At 38.8% G+C, this 25,411-nt stretch overlaps 2 protein-coding genes across 3 annotated transcripts in view; one reads left to right on the top strand and one right to left on the bottom strand.

Annotated features, from left to right (window-relative positions):
- Nucleotides 1-201: 201 nt before the first annotated feature.
- Nucleotides 202-25,411, top strand: part of LOC311486542 (Fc receptor-like protein 5) — a gene marked incomplete at its 3' end in the record, with an annotated part of 59,391 nt that continues 34,181 nt past the window's right edge. Inside the window, exons 1-2 of the mRNA XM_084542421.1 lie at nucleotides 202-583; nucleotides 678-953. Of these exons, the coding sequence (XP_084398547.1) occupies nucleotides 304-583; nucleotides 678-953 (556 nt within the window). The 5' untranslated portion in view covers nucleotides 202-303. The remainder of the gene's footprint in view (nucleotides 584-677; nucleotides 954-25,411) is intronic.
- Nucleotides 14,522-19,440, bottom strand: LOC311485386 (uncharacterized protein). 2 transcript variants are annotated; one of them, XM_084540753.1, is made up of 5 exons: nucleotides 19,346-19,440; nucleotides 19,131-19,224; nucleotides 18,182-18,356; nucleotides 18,009-18,085; nucleotides 14,522-17,706 (listed from the first exon to the last, which is right to left on the bottom strand). In XM_084540753.1, exons 1-5 carry the CDS (start codon nucleotides 19,360-19,362, stop codon nucleotides 17,392-17,394), a joined length of 678 nt encoding a protein of 225 aa, XP_084396879.1. In that variant the 5' UTR covers nucleotides 19,363-19,440; the 3' UTR covers nucleotides 14,522-17,391. The 2 variants fall into 2 exon arrangements, with proteins under 2 accessions (XP_084396879.1, XP_084396878.1); XM_084540752.1 differs by lacking the exons at nucleotides 19,131-19,224; nucleotides 19,346-19,440 and adding an exon at nucleotides 18,449-18,751.

Raw genomic sequence — 25,411 nt, 5'->3', positions numbered from 1 at the left:
ATACTATTTATGAGCCCTGCCCATGTGCTATTTCTACTTGATTTAATCAGATCTATCTGTGTTTTTTAACTTTATGGTACAGTAGAGGAGTGGTATCTTGAAAGGTCACAGACACTGTAATTACAAAATTACTAAGTATACTTTTGTGTTTTCTGTGGCTGAACCTACCAGTTTTCTTAAGGAGGGCAACTGTTAGTATAATGCAATGGGTAAATAAACAGCTGCCAAACATACTGACAGTAAAACAATGCTGTTCTGGAGACATAAACATATTAAGACTAAACTTACACTTAACCTTTTTTTATGACAACAGATAGACCCAGGGCCACACTGACAGCAGGACCAACAACCATACCAGTAGGAGGCGGAGTGACACTGACCTGCTCTGAGGAGACCTCTGCTGGATGGAAATATGAGTGGTTCAAAAGTACCCCAGGATCCTCTGATGTTCAAGTCAGAACAAATGATGGAGAAAACAGAGTTATCAGTGTATCACAAGGAGGAATCTACAGGTGCAGAGGAGGAAGAGGAGAACCAGTTTATTACTGTGATATTAGTGAAGATGTCACCATTGAGATAACCTGTAAGTTTAGTGACTGGTTTTAGATATTTATGATTATCATTAGAATAAGTCATAAAATCACTACAATTTTTCTGTTTGTATCCGGTGGAAACAGTTTCCAACAATGTTGTTGCAAAACAACATCCAAACTGGCCTCATGTTTTCTGTGGTGAGAAGATCGCTCTGACATGTGAGGTCCAGGGAGGTGAAGACACTGAGTGGAAGTATGAATGGAGAGCACCCAGGTCATCTATACACTGGACAAACAATAAATACTGGACTTTCACTGCTTCTGAGTCCAGCAGTGGAGACTACATGTGTAAGAGTAGACACAGAGATGACTCATATTCTTCAACAGAGTGGAGTAAATCCATCACATTGTCAGTATCTGGTAAGTCATGTTTGTTGTGTGTTCAAGGTTCCAAATTGTAATTTTAATATTATTTCCCTGCAAAACTACTCTGTGATTATTATAATTAGGTAAACTTTTAGTCAACTTTAAGTCACTTAATCCATATGAAACAAAGGAATACATTCTGATGTAACAGAAAATCATCTTTTCGTGTAATCTGTCTGAGTTGACACCAGCTATTAAAAACATTGGCTCCTACAGTATGATGAGATCTGCTGAAAATATTCAAGGGAATATTCAGGGATTAACACATGAACATAGCCTAGCAATATGCATAGCCTAGACAGAACCAATTCGTTAAATAAAACATTGCACTCACAAGTCCCTGATTGAGAGTTGCCATGTTGGAGTCCTTGTTGAGAAAGGGAGTTTTTATGCAACTGTCCATTCAGAGGAAATCTCTGACTGCTAAATGACAGCTCGGAGTATTTCTTCTTGTATTCACTGTATGTTCTCCATAGTTTTGCTGGGGAACATCACTGTCCATGTGGGGAATGATGGAGAAACTTAGCTTGGGAAGAACAGCTTTCCCAATCAGTGGTGTTTTGTTGTTGGATATCTGTGTTTAAATTGGTACTGGGTTCTGGGAGGACAGTACCAACTTGGATGGTCACAGTAGCAAAAACTGTTGGAGGATTTTTGGGAGATTATGGAGAGGACTTTAGACTGGCATCAAGGAGGTTCTTGCAAACCATCCAACACCTCAGGAATGGAAAGCAGGATTTGACTTAGAATGTGTTCAGCAAGGGAGGAGAACTGCTACATGGATTTCTTCCTTGCAGAGTTGCTTAGAAGATCATGAGACTTAGACAATCCAGTCACTATATTTTTTGGACTTCGAGATTGCTTCTGAACATGGGCCCCAGAGAAATCTTTGGAGTACTGAGGGAGTAGAGGGCACTGGGCTACTAGAACCTATCCGGTCCTTGTATAACCAGAAGTAACCACTGTGGTGATAAGGGAGTTGGCCGTAAGGCAAAGTGATTTACCAGCTGATTTACATACCAATTCACACCTGTTCTTTGCTTTGTGACTGAAAAAACTGCATTATGGATACAAGTGGGCAAAATTATTTGCCTCTACAAATTGAGGTGCATTTGGTGAGATTGCCTTCTGTAGGAGGTTTATATATCTGATTTTGCAAAAGGGTGCCTCAAAACCCATCATAAAGAACTAGATGATGTTGTTAGGGAGACGGGTGTTTGGAATACCATGCCTAACCTCTTGCTGTCTTGATCCAACTTCAGCTTCAGTGAAATCGGATGGAGGGATGTCACAAGAAAAGAACTTTGTAGTCTTGTTCTGCTGCAAAGAACCTATGCAAGTCTTCAACAACACATTTGGGTTTCATCTGTAATTTGAACACCTGGTTTACAAATATATGAGATTTAACCATTTGGATCTGCAAAGTTTCTATTTCTTTTAAATTAGTCCAAGCCTGTTTTTGGTGTTTATCCATTCACTGTAGGTTTTAATATATTAAGTGAAATATTAAGGTAGTTTCAAGTCACATTATAGAGACTGCTACTTAGCTGAATAGTAAATATACTATCTATTGCATATTTACAGCAGAAAGACATTGATTTAGGATATTGTACCATATTTGACTTTAATGTACTATCAACACAGTAAAATGCTTCAGTCTGAGATAATCTCTTTCCAACAGATCAACCCCAACCTGTCGTCTCTGTGTCTCCATCATGGCTGAGTCCTGGAGCCTCAGTAACTCTGAGCTGTGAGGTTGAACATCCATCTGCAGGATGGAGGTTTTACTGGTATAAAGCTGTTCCTGATCTATCACACAAGTATCCATCTTACAACTATGAGCTGCTTCCTGGTAGCGTAAAAGGAACTACACAAGATTCCTACATCATTGATGGACAGACACAAACAGCAGGATATGTGTGTAGAGCTGGAAGAGGAGACCCAGTGTTTTACACTGATTACAGTGATCTTCAGTTTGTCTGGTCTGGAGGTCAGTCTTTATGTTTTAGTTCTGGGACAAACATGTCATAAAAACGAGGAAGAAATAGATCAATGACCTTTTCTTTCACAAGCATCTGGACAAACTGTCAAGTGTATAAAGGTCTCTATTTGAAATTTCTTTTACAGATGTCCAGAATTTGTCAGATTTCCATTCAGCAGCGTCTCTCTCAGTGAATCCTGACAGAGTGCAGCACTTCACCTCTGACTCTGTCTCTCTGAGCTGTGAGGGAAACTCTACTGAGTGGAGAGTGAGGAGGTTTACTGATGATGGCTTGCTGTCACACTGTTCTATCTGGGGGACAATGACTGGATCAACATGTAATGTTAATAGGTTAGGGTACAGTACTGCAGTGTACTGGTGTGAGTCTGGATCAGCTTTCAGCAACGCAGTCAACATCACTGGACAGAGTGAGTAATAGTCATATTATTTAATGTATTTGAACTATTTTAAATATTACTATTTTAGCGTGTAGACTCTATCTATCCAATAAAAAGCCAATACCCATTAATAACTGGTGTAAAAGTAAATAAATAAATGTTACAAATAATGTATAAAACACTGTCAGTCTGACATTAATATGCGGTTTTCGCTCGACAAACTCTCAGCTCTATGATAACTTCCATCTCTCGCTTTAACTGGACAAAAGACACACTATGTCTGTGAAGGTTCTCAGTCATCCAGGTCATGGTATATCCAACAAAGGTTCAAAAAAGGCAACTGGACTTGTAGATTTTTAGAGAAGACGTTTCAACACTCATCCGAGTAGCTTCTTCAGTTCTAGGGGACTGGTGGGAAGTCTGAGGTTTAAATAGGAACTCCTCCTGAAAAACTTGCTAGTTATGCTAATAACCAGAAACTGGTGCAGCTAATTTCCATTAACTTACCTGTACTTACCTGTTGTTCAGGGGGGACTGTTTTGTCCCTGTCCTCTACCCTCTACCGACTCTTGTCCATCAGAGGCTCCAGTGTCAAGGTGTGAATGAGATTGAAACTTCTTGGGGACAGAAGTTAAAACTGTATTGTAAATAGATGGCAGATTAAATCTCAGTCCACCTCCTCTGTTTAGAGAAGGTTTTTCCAGTCTGACATAGATGGCTTCCTTTACTCCTTTACTCCTCTTTCAAACCATCGGTCTTCTCTGGCTAACATTGTCAACTAATAGAACACAACAGAACTAAACATGAACACATGAGTTCATCAATACTGTGCTCTGTAAATATAGCCTATATCGGCACCGCCAATAATAATTTAATAGTACGTCACAGCGTGTTGTAAGATAGGATAATGTAACCGGTATTATATGAGCCGAATCTTTTTTTCCATCGCTACTGATTATTAATTAAAAATTAATGAAAATTAAATTCTATTGTATATGTCATTGTTAGCATTTTAAAACAAACAATGGGTAAAAATAGATTATGACAAGATTTTTATGACCCTGTCAGTCAAATTGACAGACAATGAAAAAGTCTAGTGCAACCTCTGCTGTATATATATATATATATATAAAAACTGTATATCTTTGAAATGTATAGCAGCTAAACATCTAATCACTAATGGCAAATGACTAGTTGGTACAACCCCTAGTTTGTATGTATACACATACTGTACACAGCACAGCAGTAAAGTCGACTAGTGTCTACAGTTGTAATTTTAACCCTGTATGAAAATCTTCTGACTGTTTTCCAGCTGGTGGTATCATCCTGGTGAGCCCTGTCCATCCTGTGACTGAGGGAGATTCTGTTACTCTTGGCTGCAAGTTGAAGACACAAAATGTTCTTTCTAATGTGTTTTTCTATCAAAATGACAAACTCATCCAAAATGATACCAGAGGGGAGCTGAATATCTCTGCAGTGTCAAAGACACATGAAGGCTTCTACAAGTGTCAGTCCTCAGGAAAACAATCACCACAGAGTTGGATGGCTGTAACATGTGAGTTTGATTTTATTTGTGTTTCTTCTTTCGAAGTGTGATACAGTTTTGGATGAAAGTTTTTACAAAGGTCACAACACCTGAAATGTGGGAATAATAACTAATAAGTTGTTAACAATGGTGAAGAGAAATTAGTTGGCTTTGGAAATACCACAAACTTTCTGTGGAACTGTGTGTGATGTTATAATGGCTATAAATGCTTTGTTTATGATAAATGCTTTGCTTTTGTATCATTAAAATTCTGAATTCAGTCTCTCTGTTCAAGATTTTCTATGACAAGTCCAATATTTGGATTTGCTGTTTTGTTGTGAAAGACTGTAAAATGAAAACCAGCTCATGACTATGAACTTTCTCTAGTCCTGTGACCTATGCAGGGACAGATAACCTATATGATGGTCAGTGTTCAAGGACATATTTGTTTAGAAAGATTATATTTAATATGTTCAATATTTGCTCAATATACATTTTTGTAGTTTGGTTTTTGGTATATGTTTCCATTAGCAAATTATTGCTGACCAACCAGATCAATACAAAAGACTCCAGCTTACTGAGTGTCTCTGTGTTTGTCTGTAATCTGTTTTCGTCATGCTGCCTACTACTTACCATAGTTCTAACCTCTTTCATTCAGAAATAATGGAAATCTTCAAAACCACTGTTTGATGTGATTTTGTAAAGGCATTTTGGCATGTGTGATGTACATTCATTTTGTTCATTAATAGTTACAGATTCTGAGCCTGAAAGCAGTGTTCCATTTATTATTTGGCTGGTTTGTGGAATTCTCCTGATTATTCTCCTGCTGCTGCTGTTGTTAGTGCTGTGTTGCTGCAGAAAAATAAAGGGTGAGCCCTTTTTGATAATTCACCTGAAATCACTAAAAGATTCCGATGCTGTGACATGACGTGATGAACAATGCACAAATATGAGTGTCATATTGTCTCTTTTACAGGTCCATGCAGTATCTGGTTGGTACAACACTCTTGTCTAATTTTGATCTTAATAACAATTAAATTAATCAATTTACATGATCCTTATTAAATTATGTTTTAGTCCCACTCAGTCTCTGAACATCAGTCAAGGCTCTGCTACACACCATGGTCAGTCTTTTTAATTATTATTTTACAACTATTTCTTTGACTTAAAAACAGCCGAAGTGAATAATTTCTATTACTGGTGGCATTGGATGTAACAGTGTAATCACATTGCAGTTAAAGGGAAACTACCGTTTTTTACAACCTGGACCTTATTTCTGGCATAAAATACGATCGTTTACTCACCAATATAACTCTGGTGTTATTTGGAGTCTTTCGGAAGATATTTGGCTCCAGTGGAGCGCCGGGTATATCCATATAGCGGGAGTGATTGGGGCACCGAAACACAGCCTCTAAATAGCAAATTATCTGCCACGAAACTAGTTCATTTCACCAATATTTTGTTATGATACGCTAGTGCTATTCCTGCTTGATTATTCTCACCTCTGAACTATTTCTCGAACCCAGTTTGAGTTTTATTTTTTTATTTAAAAAAAAAAAAAAGAAAAAGAAAAACTGAAGTGACTCATTTGATGTTGTCTTGATTTTCTCTGACCTGCAGGTGATGTCTCTGTCTATGAATACGTCAGAGGATCTGGAAAAACAGGAAGTGGTACAGTATAAACTTTGATTCATGTGGAGCTGTCAGACATGATCTAAACATATTTATTTTCATTTCAGTTGAATTGGCCACTGAGTACAGTAGCATTGCATCTCTTCACCAGCTTCATAAGAGGAGCGAGTACTATATAAATAATAATTTATAATGATCAGATTTTTAATTACTTATATACTTGAACAACACTTGAATGAATTTGTTGCTTTCAGAGAAGTTTTTTACGACCTGAAATATTTTGTATAGGACTGTCATACACATTAAAGGGGAACTACTGTTTTTTTACAACCTGGACCTTATTTCTAGCATAAAATACCATCGTTTATCCACCAATATAACCTTTGTTTCATTTGTACTCGTTCAGGAGATAGATCAGCGTACCTCCATTTAACGAGAGTGATCAGGGCACCGCAACGCAGCCTCTAAATAACGCATTATCTGCCGCGAAACTCGTTCATTTCACCAATACTTTGTTATGATACGCTAGTGCTGTTCCCCGTTGAGTCCGGAGTTACCTGTTATCATCATCCGGGGTCTGTGGATTGATATTGGTGAGTAAACGATGGTATTTTATCCTAGAAATAAGGTCCAGGTTGTAAAAAACAGTAGTTCCCCTTTAATACTGCTGCTAATGTAAGTATTGGTACGTGCAGTGAATCCATAGTTATGATGAATGATTTGAGAGTAAATATAGGGTTGAAAATGTTTGAAATGGTTCCACTGTTGAGCAAGAATAGTATAGCCAAAAACCTCAGAAGTTCTGCAGTGTAATCATATACCATGAAATATAGGAACGTCCCACTAAAATGTTATTCATTCTTATTGCCACAGATTGGCTCAGTTGAAACTCTGTACATATAATATTGGATTACTTAGGGCTTTTTTGCAGATACCTTGTCGTACTGATCCTAGGTCTCTCTTTCTGTGCAGCCTTCTGACAGGAATATTGTCATTCAGCTGTAGCACAAATATCCCCACTTTCAATAAAGTCAGAAATAAGCTGAATGGACAATTATGATTCTGAATGAGTGACATTTGCAGGCCTGCCCTAACCATTCTGCATAGTCTGACAGGAATAGTGACGGCATTACAAAGACTATAAACTCCATCAACACAAAAGTAGAGCTTCTATCTGTTATTCTCTCTATTAATCTCTCAACTATTTCTCAAAGCCAGTTTGAGTTTTATTTTTTAAAAAGCTGAAGTGACTCATTGGATGTCGTCTTGATTTTCTCTGACCTGTAGCTGATGTCTCTGTCTATGAATACGTCAGAGGATCTGGAAACACAGGAAGTGGTACAGTATAAACTTTGATTCATGTGGAGCTGTCAGACATTAGATTATTATCAGCGACTGATCGAAACATATTTATTTTCATTTCAGGTGAACCAGCCTCTGTGTACAGTAACGTTGCATCTCTTCACCAGCTCCAAAGTCTTAATAAGAGGAGTGAGAACACAAAATATAAAATGTAAAATGTAACAGTGCAGTCACATTAGTTTGTTGACATTGTCAAAATATTCAACTTTTTAATTACTCATATATTTGAACAGATCTTGAACTTTTACAAACGGAATCATTGGTCGGTTTGCTGTCACCAACATGAATGAGTAACTTGTACAGACACTTCAGTGTTTGTAGTTAAGGTTGAATTCATGATAAACTGATTACTAGTCAGTTTACATGTGAAATCTTTTTGGTTAGATTCTTTTTCCCCGTTTACTTATCTCTGTTTGTTGCTGATGTACCCATCAGGATCATGAGAAGGAAGTCTGTGTTTAAATGCATGAACAACAATCCTGACATTGGAATTGTGACAGTTTATTTTTACAAACTGGATGTTGTACATTGGTAAATTACATGAATCCATGGATGTTAGCCACAACTCTGCAATGCCAGGCCAGTGTGCATGTTGTCGGTACAACTGAAAGTGACACAATAGTGATTTGTTTAATTTACATCAGGAGCTAATGAACAATATATGTATGTTTGCATACTGTTCGCCATACGTTTGTGTGTTAGTGAGTCTAGAGGAGACACAGGAACAACAATCTGTGACTGTATGACTACACAGTAGGCTTCATATTATACAGTAGAAGTGGCAAATGAACAATTTACTGGATATACTGAATCTGTTACTGTTTTTGTTTGTGCAAGTGGTAAAACTTTCCTTTGTTTTCTTATGAGTTTGTCTCTATGTGATCTCCATGTGACTTGAAATCTGTAAATTATGAGTATTTTTGAAACATTGAAATAAAAAACCATTACAAATGAAATGTAAGAGAAAACTGAAATAAAGGGTTATTTCAAAGATAATTGCTGATAGCTATGGACACTTTCACAGAATTAATTACCAAGAGCTATTCCTATAGTTTGACTTCAGAATAAACTGTTTCGTCCATGAAAGCAGGAGATGTTTTTCCTGTGAATGGAGAGATGATTCATTTAAAATTCTTCATGCATAGTTTTGATCTAAGAAGCTAAAACATGACATTTGTCGTTCAGGCTGGCTTTAGATAATTCATCTTTCTTGGCCTGGTCTTTGTTGTAGAGATTAACCTGCGCGTACATCAGATTGTTGCCTAAAACAGAAGCCAGACTTTATTATTAGAACGGCCATGAGCAGACAGAGTAGAGATATTTCAGAAATTAAAATCCAGGAGGGAAAAAAAATGGGAAAAAGAGATGTGCTTGACCTCGTACCTGCAGGTGATTCAATGATCACATCAGAGTAAACAGGACTCATCCCTGGTTCATTGTTCTGTCCTGTTAGACACAAATGAACACATGAAATATGTTTAGGTCAGTCAAAGAGTTTGTGATATCCTGAGATTCATTAATTCTTCATAATCATCTTAAATCTCTGGCTGCTGCTTAATGATCAGTTTTCTGATTTTTTTGCCCTAGACTGTGTGACATCATCCATAGTTTGTACAGAATCACTTTAAAGCCTCCAGTTTGAAGATATTTGCATTTTTTGAAGGTAGATTTGACAGAAAACCAGAGGACACAGTGGACCTCCATATGATAGAGACTTGTCCAGCACAGACATTCATTCATTCATTCATCTTCTATCCCCGCTTTAGTCCTGTTAAGGGTCGTGGGGGTCTGCTGGAGCCTATCCCAGCTGTCCCAGCACAGACAGCGCCACCTTAAAGCATACTGTTATACCTTCCTGCCCCCTAGTGGCCTTCCAGAAGCAGTGCAAGTGCATTTGTCCAGTGCATGGGCTGAATTACCTTCACCTAAAGGACTGCAAAGGTCCAGGGAGACTCTTCAGCTGCAGAAACTCATCAGGCCTTTTTGTCATTTGTTAGTGTGTTACTCAAATTCATAGAATAAACTTTTATTTTTGTCTCCACTTTATGTTACAACCCTCCCACCAGGTCATAACACATACCATCAAGTGAGGATAGTTTTCTCACAGGCTTGAGTGACGGTGGAGTCACTGGCCTTTAAATTTCAACACTGGTTCCTTTTTTTCCAAATCTAAAAGCCACCTATGTCCACCTAATGTATTGACTATTAGATTGAGGCTCATTTAAACTAAGTGATTAGTTGATTTTGATACATGTTCCTTAAAGAAGTTAAGTCAAACATCTAATATAAATACTGTAAATAAAGTAGTATTGCTGTTTAATGGTCTTGCTTTGGAAAGTGACATTGTAATTCACTGATTCAAATAATCATTGATTCAAGTAATCAGATTTAAAATAGTCTCACCTTTTGACCTGCTGTAGCAACACAACAGCAGCAGGAGAATAAACAGTATTATTCCACAAACCAACCCAATGATCACAGGAACATGAGGGCGTCCAGACCTGGACGCTGCAGGTAGTAAAGTCATGATAGAAAATAACCATGACAAAGATATCACAAGTGGAACCAGTAACCAATAAGAATCAATCTTAATTAAATCTTAACCCTCAGACGTTAGTTTCATTACTACCCTCTTAAATCATTAAGGACACAAATGTCCACTTCCAACAAACTGCTATAAAAATAGTCCAGAAAGATCAGCTTTTTCTACATAAATCTCTTAAATAACTTCCAAGTGGAGCCAGTTAAGATATGCCAAGCTGATAGACTCTGTGTGTAGTACTAAGATCTGAAGGCCAGATGAACTTAATAACAGAAAGTTATTCTGTAACCCCTCTGTTAGGAACTAATGTTGTTTTTGTTGGACTGAACACGTCTCACGTCACTGCCATCCAACTCTGCAGTGACACTTGTCCTGAGCACTCACATTTGTAAAGCCTTCGTCTGACTCTGCAACTGCAGCGATGTGCAGCTCCTGTTTGGTGTCACTTTGGATGCAGTGGTCTCCTCGAAAGTAAAGAACTCTGGCGTCTGAGGTTCTGTTCTTCAAACAGCAGCTAAGAGCAACAGCTTCTCCCTCAGTCACAACCTGGACCGGGCTCCAAAAGATAATACTTTGGAACATTCAGCCTTGTCACCTCCCGCCTTGACTACTGTAACTCTCTCCTCTTCGGCCTCCCCCACAAATCCCTCCATAAGCTTCAAATGGTCCAGAATTCAGCTGCTCGCATCATCACCAAAACCCCTTCGTTTCACCACATTACCCCCGTACTCCAGCATCTCCACTCGCTCCCAGTCAAATCCAGGATTGACTTCAAGATTCTTCTCCACACCTTCAAGGCCATACATAACCTCGCCCCTCCTTATCTCTCTGATCTCCTCCACATTGTCACCCCCTCCCGCTCCCTCAGATCCTCCTCCTCTATCCACCTCTCTGTGCCCTCAGCCCGCCTCAGTACCATGGGGAGCAGAGCCTTCAGCTGCTCTGCTCCCCAACTCTGGAACTCACTCCCACCGGACATCCGAAACATCGACTCTTTCCCTATCTTCAAATCCAGACTCAAAACCCACCTGTTCCAGAAAGCTTACTCCCTGTGACTGCACTGTTCCATTTTTTATTTATTTTTCCTGCTCTGTCTTGTTTTGTGTCCTTGTGTTTTGTAAAGTGTCCTTGTGTGTCTTGAAAGGCGCTTATAAATTAAATGTATTATTATTATTATTATTAAGATAAAGTTTGAGTCGAGGATGCAGACCTTCTTTTTAGCATCTGCCCAGCAAAGCTAATATGTAAGAGTTTAGCTTGAGTATATACAAAATACAGTATGAGTCTTAAACTGGCAACACAGAACGCGTGGCTGTGATGCATCATTTAATAACAAATATTATTTTAAATGGAGTAATGAGTTCTCAAAGCACTTTATAGTGTGTCTCATTCACACATTCACTAACTGACAGCATGGTGGCACCATGGAGGGTTAGGGTTAGTTTTCCAGAATCCTCAACCGACAATATGATACTGACTGAAATCTTTCAGTGTAGACTAACTTCAGTTAATAGATTAGAAACAACAATACGTTTCAAACACTCACGCGTGGCAGTGATGTTGACTGCATTGATGAGCTGACCTGATCCATACTGCACCAGTACACCGCTGTTTCGTTGGTAGCTTTTTGGATTGTGCAGGTGGATCCAGTCATTGTCCCCCAGCCAGTTTGACAGGTGGCCTCCTTCTGTAAACCTCATCAACCTCCACTCAGGAGAGTGTCCCTCGCAACTTACTGAGATCACCGTCCAAGAACTACTGCACTCTGTCAGGACTCACTGTGACTGATGCTGATGCAGATTGAAAATCTGAAAAAAAAAAAAAAAACAAGCCCTGACATATTATGAGATAAGTAACGGAGCAGAGGAAATGACTTCCTCTCTCAGAAACGTGTTTTCATTGGAGGACATAGTTGATTGAGCCTCACTGCAGTGGCTGATCTTTGAGACAGAGGAATCTGCTGCTAGCTTTACCAGGCGCCTCGCGAATCTAGACTTGTCCTTGTCATAACTGTCATTTCAGCCTTCTTCTTCATTCCATACCTTCTTCTGTTTACCTGCCATTTTTAGTTTGTATTCACAGTTTGTTCATGTTCAACAGTTGACCTCATATCCAGTTCCAGACAGATTTCATGGATAGACAAACACAATGCATCTGATCTCAGTTTAGAGTGCTGCATAAAAAGTGTGTGAATACTTTTATAAATGAGTGACTTCAGACGGCCTGTTTTCACATTATAGTTCACTGTGCAGACTAGTAGGAAAAAGCACCAAGATCAACTAACAAACTTACCTCCGGACCAGACAAATTTGGGTCTGCTCTTCCAAGTGTAATACACTGGCTCTCCTCTTACAGTGCTGCATGCATATCCTGCTGTGTGTTTCTGTCCATGAACAATGAAGGGATTCTAAGCTGTCCCATTGCTGCTACCAGGAAGAGGCTCATAGTTGTATCTGCTGATTGGTTTTCTGGAAATAACTTTATACCAGAAGAGCCTCCATTCTGTGGACAGATTCTTCATGCTGCAGCTCAGAGTCACCGAGGCTCCAGGACTCAGCCATGATGGAGACACAGGTAGAACAGGTCTGCGTTTTACTGTTGGAATGAATATATGTCTTCACTTCAGGTCTGTGTTGTATGATGTTGTGTAATGTTAACTGCAGCAGTGATTCTTCCTGTGTGATCAGATATTATCAATCAAGTGACTTACCTAACACAGTGATATTGAGCTCTTTACTCCTTTTGACAACACTGTTGTTATAACCGATGCACTGGTATGAGCCACTGGAGCCTTCTGTTGGCTTAAGGGAGCAAGACTTTGTGTTGCTACAGGAACCCAACAGTTGACCACTTCTGCTGAAATTGTAGCTCCAGACAGGCTTATATGTCTCCTTTAAGACACACACGCAGGTAACAGACTCTCCAGTGAATAAATTGGCCCAGTTTGGCTCAAGGTGGAGCACAGCGTCTGCAACCCAACACGAAACTCAATTAGGGTTCTTTCACAGCTACATCGCTCCTAAACTGGGAGCGTTTCCAGGCCAGGTTGATTAGTGTGGGCTAGTGGACCCAATGACCGATACAACTACCTTACAAATTTACAACCAAGCAGTTTACCTGATGTGTCTTGGGAAATGTGAGCACCTGAAAGTCATCAGACATACATAAACCTGTTTTCTAAGTGTAGCTTAAATGCTTGATCAAACCGAACATGATGTTCATACACAGAACACTGGCACATGAACCACAGAACAGAAATAAATGCCAGTGCCCACACTTGCTGCTGTTGTGCCATTTTCAATTATTTCATTTCCTATGGAATTGTGACTGCATCTATTGAATGGCTCTTAAACATGAATGATGGAAACCGAGTCACAGTTAGGAGACATTCTTTTCTTTTTTCTTTTTGCTGATGAGTGAAAAGTGGCTGTGTGAAAACATGGAACAAAACGGGCTGGACTATATGAGCACTATTAGGTTTAGACTACATCATGCTTATGAGGCAGAATAGGTTTTTATTGCTCCTGGGTCTAGCTTGGAAGCTCGATATACTGTGCAAAAAAAAAGGTTGGTGAGAAGGAACATGTGCAACTAAAGCCTCACGCCTAGACTGGCTGAAGTTACCTCACCATGGCAGAAGAGAGGGGTTCATAGGAGCTGTCCTGGCTAAAGTGAGTGACTGTGGTTTGTCAGTGTGACTGTGCAGGCAAAGGGAATTTTTGCCTTTGTGACGTCTGATGTTTGTCAGTTGCCATTTGAACGAACAAAAAGTCTCCTGTTACATGCTCCTGTCCTTAAGTTAGCTGTAGATGCTAGCAATAGCGGGGTTGGCGCTGTCCTCCTACAGGAGGGGTCTGATGGGATAGAGTAGGGATGTCAAACTCATTTTATTTCAGGGGCCAAATTTGATCTCAAGGGGCCCGGACCAGTAACACAATAGCATAACAACCTATAAATATAAACAACAACTTTTCACTTTGGTGAGAATATATATTGGTGCACAGCAAAATCGCGAGTGTTAATTTAACTCCCACAGTGTTAATTTTAACACTTTTTCTGAGTTTATATAGTTCTCACGGATTTTGAGTTAAAATTACACTTTGAAAAGTGTTAATATTTTAACTCTTTAATAGTGTTAAAATTGGACACCCTTGGTGTTGTTTTATGACACCACAGAAGTGCACTTTTAACTCACAATTGTATTATTCCCTTTCACTCTGAGTGTTAATTTTATGACACATTAAAGTGTATTTTTTAACTCTAAAATTGTGTTATTTCCTTTCACTATGAGTGTTAGTTTTAACATACAGTGCTATTTTAGGACACACTCTGAATATTCTTGTAGTCACCTGCTAGGCTACAGAAAGTTATAAGTTTAAATGTGTGACCAGCAACAATGATCAAGTAATAACATCAAACATAAGTACATACATGTCTTTTTCATTTTTTTATTCAAAAAAAATGAATAACTTCCCAGCACCATATAGGAATTAGCACAATAATAAGATCAGGCACAAGTTAAAACATTTACAAAGAAAATAATGGCACAATATATTGGCTCTCATCTCCACCATAAGCACTTTGTAAATCAAAGGGCTTATAAATCACAAGACTATCTGCTTTAACAACATCTTTGTCATTACTTTCAAATACTTTATAAGCATGAAAATGTTCATTGAAATGGTCAACCACAAGTTTGTTTACAAGAAAGCAGATAACACCGTCAACAACAATAATTTTTTCTATTCTGCAAAACACAGGCATTTCATGTTCAATCTCACTGCAAATTATTAGTCCTGCCCTGTACTCTGTCCCACTGATTGTAACCCAGTTAGTTGCATGGATGTCTTGCGATACAGACTCAACATGCAAAGCTCGAGCCAACACATCTCCATAGTCCTCATTGTCCACATTAATAGATTTCATTGGTCCATACTCAATACATTTTGAATGTGATGTCTCCCAATGACATGCAATAGACATTTGATGTTTTTTTGCAAGAGATTTTGTGATGTTTTTGAAGTTTTTAAGAGTATTTTTGAAAATCCTATGTTCAGCCTCAAATCTCATGCTCCACATATGTATTAGTGGTCCAATTTTTCGGATACAAGATGGATAGTGTATCATAAAGTGATGTTTCGGGATCAGGTTTCTATTAGGATACAGTGCTTTGAACAACTCATGATGTTCCATTATCAAATGCTTGAGAAGTACAGTCATGCCAAGTGTAACAGATGGAGAAAATATAATGTTAATTATCTGCAGTAAAAGCAGCAGCAAAAACCAGTTTTGGTTTCCTTCTGGCACAATGTCCCCAAAAAGCAGAGGAATGTTTCTTACAAGACAAAGGGTCTGAATGGAATTGAGCCCTATATTATTGCCACTACTGTCCAAGTTAATCCTTGTAGGTCGATTTTTGCGCTCCACATACCCATAGTCAAAGGCATAAATTCTAGACAACAGGTCAGGTTTCGACAAAACATTTTCGGAGAGATATTGCAACAGTAACTTCAGCTCAAACTGAGCCACGCCTTCAAGAATGTCATGCATAATGTCTAAAGAAAAATTATGACATGAAAGAACTGTAGGCTGTTAAGACTCGAGTTCTTTTTTAAACCAAACACAGATAACTTCTGTGGGTCTGACTGCAACTCATTGTAGTGCATTTCAAAAAGTTCCTTTCCACGCAAGATTATCTTGGGGTCATCCTCATTGTAAACAATCTGGGCATCATCTTTTTCTATCAAACATAAACGACAAAAATAGCGTCCATTGAAAGACTCTGTAAATCCCAGAATTGCGTGCATACCTAAGTTGTCCCCAGTTATCTGACATATGGTGCCATGGACTTTTTCAGCAGAAAATGGCAAATCAAGGCCACAACTCTCAAGTGTTTTGATGTCATTAATCAGTGGCTCTAGAATAGGATTAAAGCCATATTTTTTCAAATCTTCAGTGTGAAACAATGCAACCAAATGAATATTCTTCAAGGCAGAGTTGAACTTTGGTGGCAGATTTCTGAGGACAAAATACAGAGCACCTATTTTGTGAACACCACGTTTTGAACCCAGTGGGTTAGCGGTCTCAAAGTCGTCATAGAACAACTGAATTTGTAAAGAATTCTGGTGTTTAGAGAACAACGTATGTGTCTTGTAATAACTTCCATCACAAAAGTCTTCGTATCTGTCAGGTCTCGATACACAAGTTTCCCCTAGCAGTTTACAAATATCAGCATTTCGACACATGAATTTTATCGTTTCCAAAATTGGTATGTAAACGAATGTATCGTTCACTGGGACTTGATCATAAGTACCTGTTTGTTTATTTCGCCTTGTATCAAATCGAATTCCTAGAAATTTTTCGACTGGCTCCACAACACCCCATTTCTTGTTGAAATAATTCCATCTTTTACTTTCAGTATTGAAGTTAATAAATGGGTTTTCAAAAGTCTCCAGATCTTTTTCCAATGTAACTCTTACAGGATTATCTTTAGGCACAGCAGACAGTACTTGCTGCTTAACCTGAGAGTGCAGTCCACTAGCAAGTTCTTCCAAATCACCAACAACTGATGAAACAACACTATTTGCTATGCCGCTTCCTTGTAGTTTAGCAATAATTGAAGCACAAATATTTTCTGCGTTCTCTCTGTTTCTTTGACCTAATCCAATGTCCTCAAAACACTCAGCCTCTGGGTTCTGCATGGCACTTGTTCCAGCAATTTCTGAGGTATCTTGGAGCATGTGGAAATTAGTTTGAAATGACTCTGGCATTGCTGCATCTCCACTTTGACTAGAATCCTTCTCATGAGAACTAATTAAATGTTTTTTGAAACCGGAATATGTTGAAAACTGACGCCTACAACGATCTTGTGCACAAACTAACTTAAACCTGGTGCTAGGATAAAAACTGTGATCAAGTCTTAGATGAGAGATCAAGGACTGGCAGGGATCATGCACAGCCTGACAAATGAAACACTTAAACATTTCAGTACTTCAGTTGAGGACTTTAGCACGTAACTCACGAACTCTGGGAGACTCATTTGTTGTTGCTACATCAATATTGTAGACTGTTGTTTGCACGAATGTGAAGAGCTGGCCCAGGTACTCATCATATGACAGGTTGAACACGTAGTGGGATTTAAACAGTTCATCAAACGCACCCAACGAGCTAGTGGCTTGGCAGGGGATGAGCTGTTTGTCCACAACAATGTAGAAAGTGTCAATCCTGTTCCTGGTTCGACCAACAGCAAGGATGTAAGGTTGTCTGCCATCTCTTCCACGAAGGTGTTCATCCAAGCTGCAGCATGACTGAAAACAGAAAGATAACACCTTACACTGTAAAGTTTTCAACTGCTCACTTGGATCTGTGCACCAGAAAAGTTGAATTATTAACAAGCCATGACAAAGTGTGTGTGAGAGTGAGAGTGTGTGTGTCAACGTGAAGACATTCAGTCTAGTCCTTTTGTTTGACTGTGCCTTTCCAAGTGATTTCAAATCGAGTTAATACATATAAAATACCAGCTAATTGGATATAAAAAAAAATTTTTAAAAAAAGACATGCATACCTTGTGAAAGTGCAACATTTTGTCCACTGCATCACTGGGGCTTACCTTGGTCCTTTTCCGTCCAGCTGTGGGTGGTAGGAGATGGAGAAGGAGCAGCAGAGAAGCCATGTCACTGTCCCAGGCTATCAGGAGGAAAATGAGGTGAAACAAGCCATTAGTATCAAGTTAGAATACACGAATAAAAATAAAATAAAAATCAATCATGTCAATTAGCTTACTGGTGTCATCGTTCTCTGTCAGTTTCTCAGCAGCTTTTAGAAGTCGGCACAGCTCAACTGACTGAGTCAGGTGTTTTGCCTCATTGATAACCTTGGGCCTGAAAGTTGTGTCCCACTTCTCAAGCATCTTGGAGGATGTTTCAGCTCCAAACAGCAGAAGGAAGTCTTGATTCAGCTAAATACACAAAATTCAAAAAGGTTAGAGTATTGTACTTACATTCAAGCAAAAAAACCATGAAGTGTAAATAAATGAAAAGGACAACTCACCAGCCCTTTGACATCTAAAAAACGTGGAAATGTTTTAAAGACATCTGTGGTTCTCTGTGGGTCATGCACTAGGTCTTGGCGATATTGAAAGGTCATCTTCATCTTCTGAAACACACTTGCTTCATCCTGAGAGTGAATGAGAAAAGATATGGCTTCCCTGCAGGCATCTCCATCAACTTGCTCAGGCAAAGTGGCTGCTAGTCTTCTGCGCTTTGGTCCTTGTCCTTGAGCCACTGCAGCCGTCTTGGCTGGTCTTTTTTCTGTATTCCTGGACATAGTCTTAAGGCGCCATGCTAAATATCCAGTGCCTTTCTCCGCATCATAGAAGTGCTCCTGTTAAGATATTTATAAAACATCATTACAAAAAGAAAAGTAGTAACAGTATTACGGTAATAAAAGGATAATCACTTTAAAGTAGGTTTACCATTTTTTAATTCATGTGTAGTATCCTATTGACTGAATTCATTCTGATTGCAAGACAGAGCAAAGTGGAACTTTGTAGCAATAGTTGAAAGTGTAACTCAAGTTTAAACTATTTTTTTAGACTTAGGTGGTGTCAGTTATTTTTTACAAATACAAGAAGGTAAGAATGTCAACACTATTTTGATAAACTGTGATCAGCAATCATTTGAACTAAAATCCCAAAACCACTGATGATTTTTACATACAACACACAACTTACATAGCCCTTTGGGGAAAAGGGATCCTTTAGTGAAGGGAAGAGTGTGATAATTCCGAGGGCATACTTCTCCTTATGTTTACGGGAAGGCATCCTCCTTTAGAAACAACATTCCAAATCAGTCACCCACTTGCTATGTTAATGCAATACATTTTGAAAATCCATTATAATCTTTCTTACTATAATGTTTACAATCTAACAATTCACTTTACACTCACCCATGGCTCTCAGTCATATGGCTAGCCAATACGTTGACAAGCTGTCTCCGGGTGCGGTGAGTGACTGACTTTTCTGCCTTGTACTCTTCGATGACATCCTCACCCCCAGGGTTGCAAAGCAAGGCATTTTTTACCATCTATTCGTGTTAGAGAAAATAAAGTTTTCAGTGTACAAATCAGTGTTTCAGGATAACATCATTTTAACAATATACCACAAGATTAAGAGTAAAAGTTAAAATCACTGGATCAGGAAGGTTTCTTACACAAAAATGGATCAGCAATTTTAGCAAAAAAAAATATCTAAACCAATTGTTTAGCTGATTATGCAAGCGCAATATGATTTGTGATGAAGCCATCTTTTTTCTTATCCTAGTACAGAGCTATTAGCGAAACCTAATAATTTTAAATGTCACAAATACTCTGATGAGAAGCTGATTTAGTATGACACTTGATGATGATCAACAATGTAAATTACATCTGCTGCCCTTCAGTACCTCTTTTGCAGCCTCTGACTCAGAGACCTCTGTGTTAGGCCTGGGTATGACTTGGCTGGATGTACATCTGCCTATGGGAGTCCCATGTTCTATTCGACTTGAGTGGTCTTTGTCACTTGAAAGTGATGTGTCGGTATCCGTGAGGGAGGTTGATGTGGAATGATCTAAAGGAGAGAAGTCTGAAAGAAATAACATAACTGTGACATGCCTGAAATCTAGCATTTGGTGGTTTCCCAGACACTGGTTTAAAATCAAACCAAGCTGTTTTTGCAATTAGATACAGATCTTTCTTTTAAATATAATTTTTGATGATCTACTTTGTTGTAGTAATCAAGGCAGAGACATGACATCTCAACTTTGTGAAGCAGAAAAACCTTGAACATTGATTACAACTGATTTTATACTATATACCTTTCTCTGAAATTCCATCTTGTGTTGTTGGACTTGGACCAGGATCAATCTGTATCTCAAGAATGATGTTTTGCTCCGGTGTCTGAGCTGGATAGTTAGGGTTAGTAGATTTCATGTGATCAGAATCAAAACAAAACAAACAAAAAATAACTACATAACTATTAAAATATAAGATGAAAAAAAGAATACAGTTAGATTATAAAGCATTATTGATTTATGGAAAACAGAAAAATGTACCTACCTGCATCAGGAATTCTGTCACGTACTGTCAGGCATAAATCCGGACTGGCCTCTATCAGTTCAGAAAAGATGTCTTCCTCGACTACTGTGTTGGTTTCATCAAAAACATCAAGTTCGGTAGCATCAGGAAGCCCAAACTTGTATTTGACTGTAAGATAACCATGAAAACAGATGTAAAATTGATACCCAAAATGAAAACCAAAATAGCCATCCTAAATACATAAATGCTTGTGTTTATTTGTTGTGAAGGTAACTTTAAGATGGCTACTCACCTTGAGCAATGAAATCCAAAAAGGTGAACCCTGACAGTAATCGGATGTACTTCTTGGTATTCAGGTACTTCACCTTGAGCAACATTGCCACATCTTTAGACTGCACCTTGTAGAATAAGTGGAGAAATGTGGCTGTTAAACATACTTCATCAGGTTTTAATTTTTAAGACTGAGACGGACGTGGTCCCTGTGAGAAATTGATGCAACAAACAGCACTCAAGCAAAACAAACTGAATCTCTAGTGAAGTGTAACATGTTTTAACGTCCAAAATGGAGCAGGGCATTTCGAGATGTCCGCTGTGACTCAATTCTTTTGAACAGCTCTTTATGAACTAGGGAAACTGATTTATTTGAGAGTCTCCACATGAATATCCATTGGTGGCTACTCATCATCTTAACATTGACTGTGTAGCCTAAACAATAAATAGAGGGCTCTTGGAAAGAATAGGCTAGAGCCATAAGATATGACCAGGGCATGAAATTGGCACCCGCCCACCCGCCAAATGCGGGTAACTTTTGTGATTGGCGGGTGAAACCGTCAACCTACCTGCCACGTTGGCGGGCAGCCAATAAGGGGCCTGTCCACACAGAAACGCAGAAGTTTTTCATCGTTTTGGCCTTTCGTCCACACGTATCCTGTAAACGCATTGCCCTAAAACGCACTTTTCTGAAAACGGGTCCCAGGGTGGAGAAATTCGCAAACGCACCTCTTGCGTTTCTGACAGACAGAAACGGAGAAAACGATGATGTCATCGCCACACCCCCGAGCAGCCTTCCACATCCCGCGAGATGTCTCGTAACAACATCAACAACAATGGCGGACTACATGCTAGTTTTCCTGCTGGAGAAGATATTGAGCCTATTAGGGTTACTAGGGCAAAATATCATGCTCCTGTGCCACCACGCTGAGCAAAAAAGGCGATTTGTAAACAGCGCTCAAGATTTGTGCGCATGCTCCGCCTCTTCCCCTCCGTTTTTGGTGAATTTCTGAAACTGAAACAGCGCCACATATTGGCCTGGAATATGAAGTAGCGTTTTCGGTCGTGCTGAAACGGACCTGTGTGGACGCGGATATTTCTTGAAATGATGCCAAGTTGGTTAATAACCAGACAGCACTTTAATGTGTATTCTGTACAAGAACCATTTTTATGCATTTTCTGAGTCGTTCACCTTTATTTTAGGCACAAAAAAATTTTGGCCAGGTAAAAAACTACTGTGGCTGGTGGCCAAAAAAGTTAACTTCAGGCCCTGGATACGACTCCCTTCAAAGAGCCCCAAATATCATCTCATCTGCCTGATGCATGCGCCTTGCCTGATTCAAACGGTATATTTTTAGTGAGTGTGAACATTTATACCGAATAATGTGTAACTTAGTTGTGTGTTTGTGTGAGCGATAGCCGAGTGAGTGATGTCCGGGCCTGATTAAACAGAGACGACGACGCCACCACCCCTTCCCCACATTATTGCGCAGTTTTACGTTTGACAAGACACTCACCTTTAACGTTAGTTAATCCACCTCAAATCACCTTAATACATTTTAAAACATTAATTTTATCTTAACACTTGATATTTGGCCGGATAAATAGGTTACCACTGAATAACTCTGTCACTCGTTGCTAGCAAACGTGAATTTAATTAATAGCCTGCCTCAACCAGTTTCAATGACAATTCAGTTGCTTTACACGCCATGATATGTTATTATCACGACTTCATACAGCGATTAACATCCTGTAGACGTAAATATATTCGGTTCTTACCTTCTTTAAGCCATATAATCCACACAATCCACAGAAGTTTTTTCTTTTCCGTCTTCTTTTCCGGTGTGCTGATAGACTCAGATCTGACCTTTAACAGTCATATCAAATCAATCACCAAAACAGCCTTTTATCAACTTAAGAACATATCCAGAATTAAGGGCTTCATGTCGCAAACAGATCAGGAGAAGCTGATTCATGCTTTCATTTCCAATAGACTTGACTACTGTAACGGTCTTCTGACTGGACTCCCCCAAAAAAGTATCAAACAGCTGCAGCTCATCCAGAACGCTGCAGCTCGAGTTTTAACCAGAACAAAGAAATCAGAGCATATCACCCCAGTTCTTAAGTCTTTACATTGGCTCCCAGTCAGCTACAGAATAGATTTTAAAGTTCTGCTACTGGTTTACAAATCACTGAATGGTTTAGGTCCAGAATACATGAATGACATGTTAGCAATGTATAAACCCAGTCGAGCTCTGAGATCGACTGACTCAGGTCAGATAGTGGAGCACAGAGTTAAAACCAAACACGGTGAAGCAGCATTTAGCTGTTACGCTGCACACAAATGGAACAAACTACCAGCAGAGCTGAAATCAGCCCCAACTGTAAGCACTTTTAAATCCAGGTTAAAAACATTTCTTTTTTCATGTGCATATGGCTGAGCCCTTTTAAATCATTTTAAATCGTAATCTTGGATTTACACTGTAAGTCCTCTTAATCGTTTTAATATATGTATAATATAATACACTTTTCTTTTTCTTTTTTCTTTTTTCTTTTTTCTTTTTTCTTTTTCTTTGTTCTTGCTTTTAACTGTGTGTTCTAATTTGTTCTGTTTTTATGTAAAGCACATTGAGTTGCCTCTTGGTATGAAATGCGCTATATAAATAAAAATGCCTTGCCTTGCCTTGCCTTCTCCTTTTTCCAACCGACGTCGAGTGAAAAATGCGCGCTGCGCACGTCCAAACCGGATGTTGAAATCAACTCCGCCAGGAGTGAATGTAACTCAGTCACAGGTGTAAACAATTAACTCGCTTAATTGACAATGCTCACAGAGCTTTTTTATCACTACAAGTGTTAAAACAACACCAAAATCAACACCCACCAACTCAAAATTATTAACACTGAAAAAACAACACTACAGATTTTGCTGTGTGGGATGCCTAAGTTTAAATGATTCTCATCTTTCCTCCTCCTCTGTGATTATTTCCCAGATAAAATGAGCTACCCCCAGGCTGGGTTCTAAAAAATAAATAATATAAAAATGAGCTAGTCTATTCGACTCCCTTTAAAGAACCCTAAATCCCATCTCTGATTTCCTGCCAAATTACAACCATAAAACTTTGGTAAGCGCTGCGTGCTGAGGGCGTGTCCAAACTGTGTCTTGCAAATGCAAATCCATCTGATGACATGAAAAACACAAACAAGGAAGACTGTAGTCACCTTGAACGGTTCCACAGTAGAGGAATGTGTTCAGCACTGAAATAAAGAGAAACACTTCATCAGATATCAAACAAACAGAGACTGTCAAGCTTGTCAAAACAGCCAGAGATGTATGTGAACGTTAGAACACTTGATCTAAAATCTAAATAGTTTCTGATGTACTCACAGAACAACTGCAGCGCACAGAGCAAAGTGTGTCGCACCCTGACGTCCAGCACTGACACTGTGTCACTCTGCCTATGAAGAATATTTCCAGTGTAGCTCTCAAAATCATACAAGCAAGTCTCAGGGAGAGCTGTGTGAGTAAATAAGTTACATTTCATATGAGCTAAGTATAAGAGCTTTTCTTCCTTACTTTGACGTGTTCACATCACAGACACTTGAGTCATGGAAACCGTGGCTGCAAAGATAGTGATGCTAGATAGTCATTTCAAACATATGATGGTGGATATAACTCCTTTATATGTCTTGGCCCTGGGTCAGGAGTTTATAGGAGTTTGTGTCAGCTGTGTAGAAAAATATTTTACACCTTTTATAGTGATAAAAAACAAGTCTTTCAACAACTGGTCAACACAAGAGATGGAAGTCAAGCTCTTCTTTACATGTTCAGTATATTTTAGACAGTGTCATCATTCAGTGTGTAACGTCTATCATTAATAACAGAGTGTGGGTTTGATCATCACCTCAGATGCTAGTTTAGTACAGGATGAGGACATGGGCAGAGGATATATTTCAGGCTCAGAAGCATCACGATAAGACACAGAGGCGACCTACGTATAAACATTTATGGAATGGTATAGAAGGATGTTTGCGAAAGACTGAAACGCGTTATGTATGACACAACATTTAAAATAGGAACAGACCTCATCAATTAGAGTCAGATGCTCAGTAGCAGAATATGACCGTTAAATGTGGATTTATCTTAGACGCATGTCTGCTTCATTACCTTACAAAAGAGAAAACCATGGCAGTGGGTCCATCTGTGGTCAGGATGTGTCCCAAACAGCCAAACAGACCAGGTGAGTTTTGACCAGGGAGGACAAAAGTTAAATGGTCAATGAGCTTACTGCGGTATAAAAACGTTTACTGATGAATGCATATGATTAAAAAAAAGGCCACACTTTAGAAAATACAAGAAACTGTTTGTTCAGGAGAACGTAACAGAAATATCAAGTTCACTTTAACTATATCTATACTATATAAAGGCATGGCTTCTATGTAGAACAGTATATAGATAGATAGATAGATAGATAGATAGATAGATAGATAGATAGATAGTTTCTTTATTAATCCCAAACTGGGAAATTCCTCCGTTGCAGCAGCAATGGTACAGGCATTCAACCATACATGAATATAACAAAAGCCAAAAATCAACAATAAAAATAGAGAACTAAAAAAGAACAAAAAGTATTAATAGATCAGTTATTTACATCCATCAGCCACAACATTAAA

The sequence above is a fragment of the Chelon labrosus genome (assembly GCF_963514085.1).
Source record: "Chelon labrosus genome assembly, chromosome: 1".
Lineage (NCBI taxonomy): Eukaryota > Metazoa > Chordata > Actinopteri > Mugiliformes > Mugilidae > Chelon > Chelon labrosus.
Note: the sequence above shows the minus strand (reverse complement) of the source record. Positions and strands in the feature narration are given on the sequence as shown.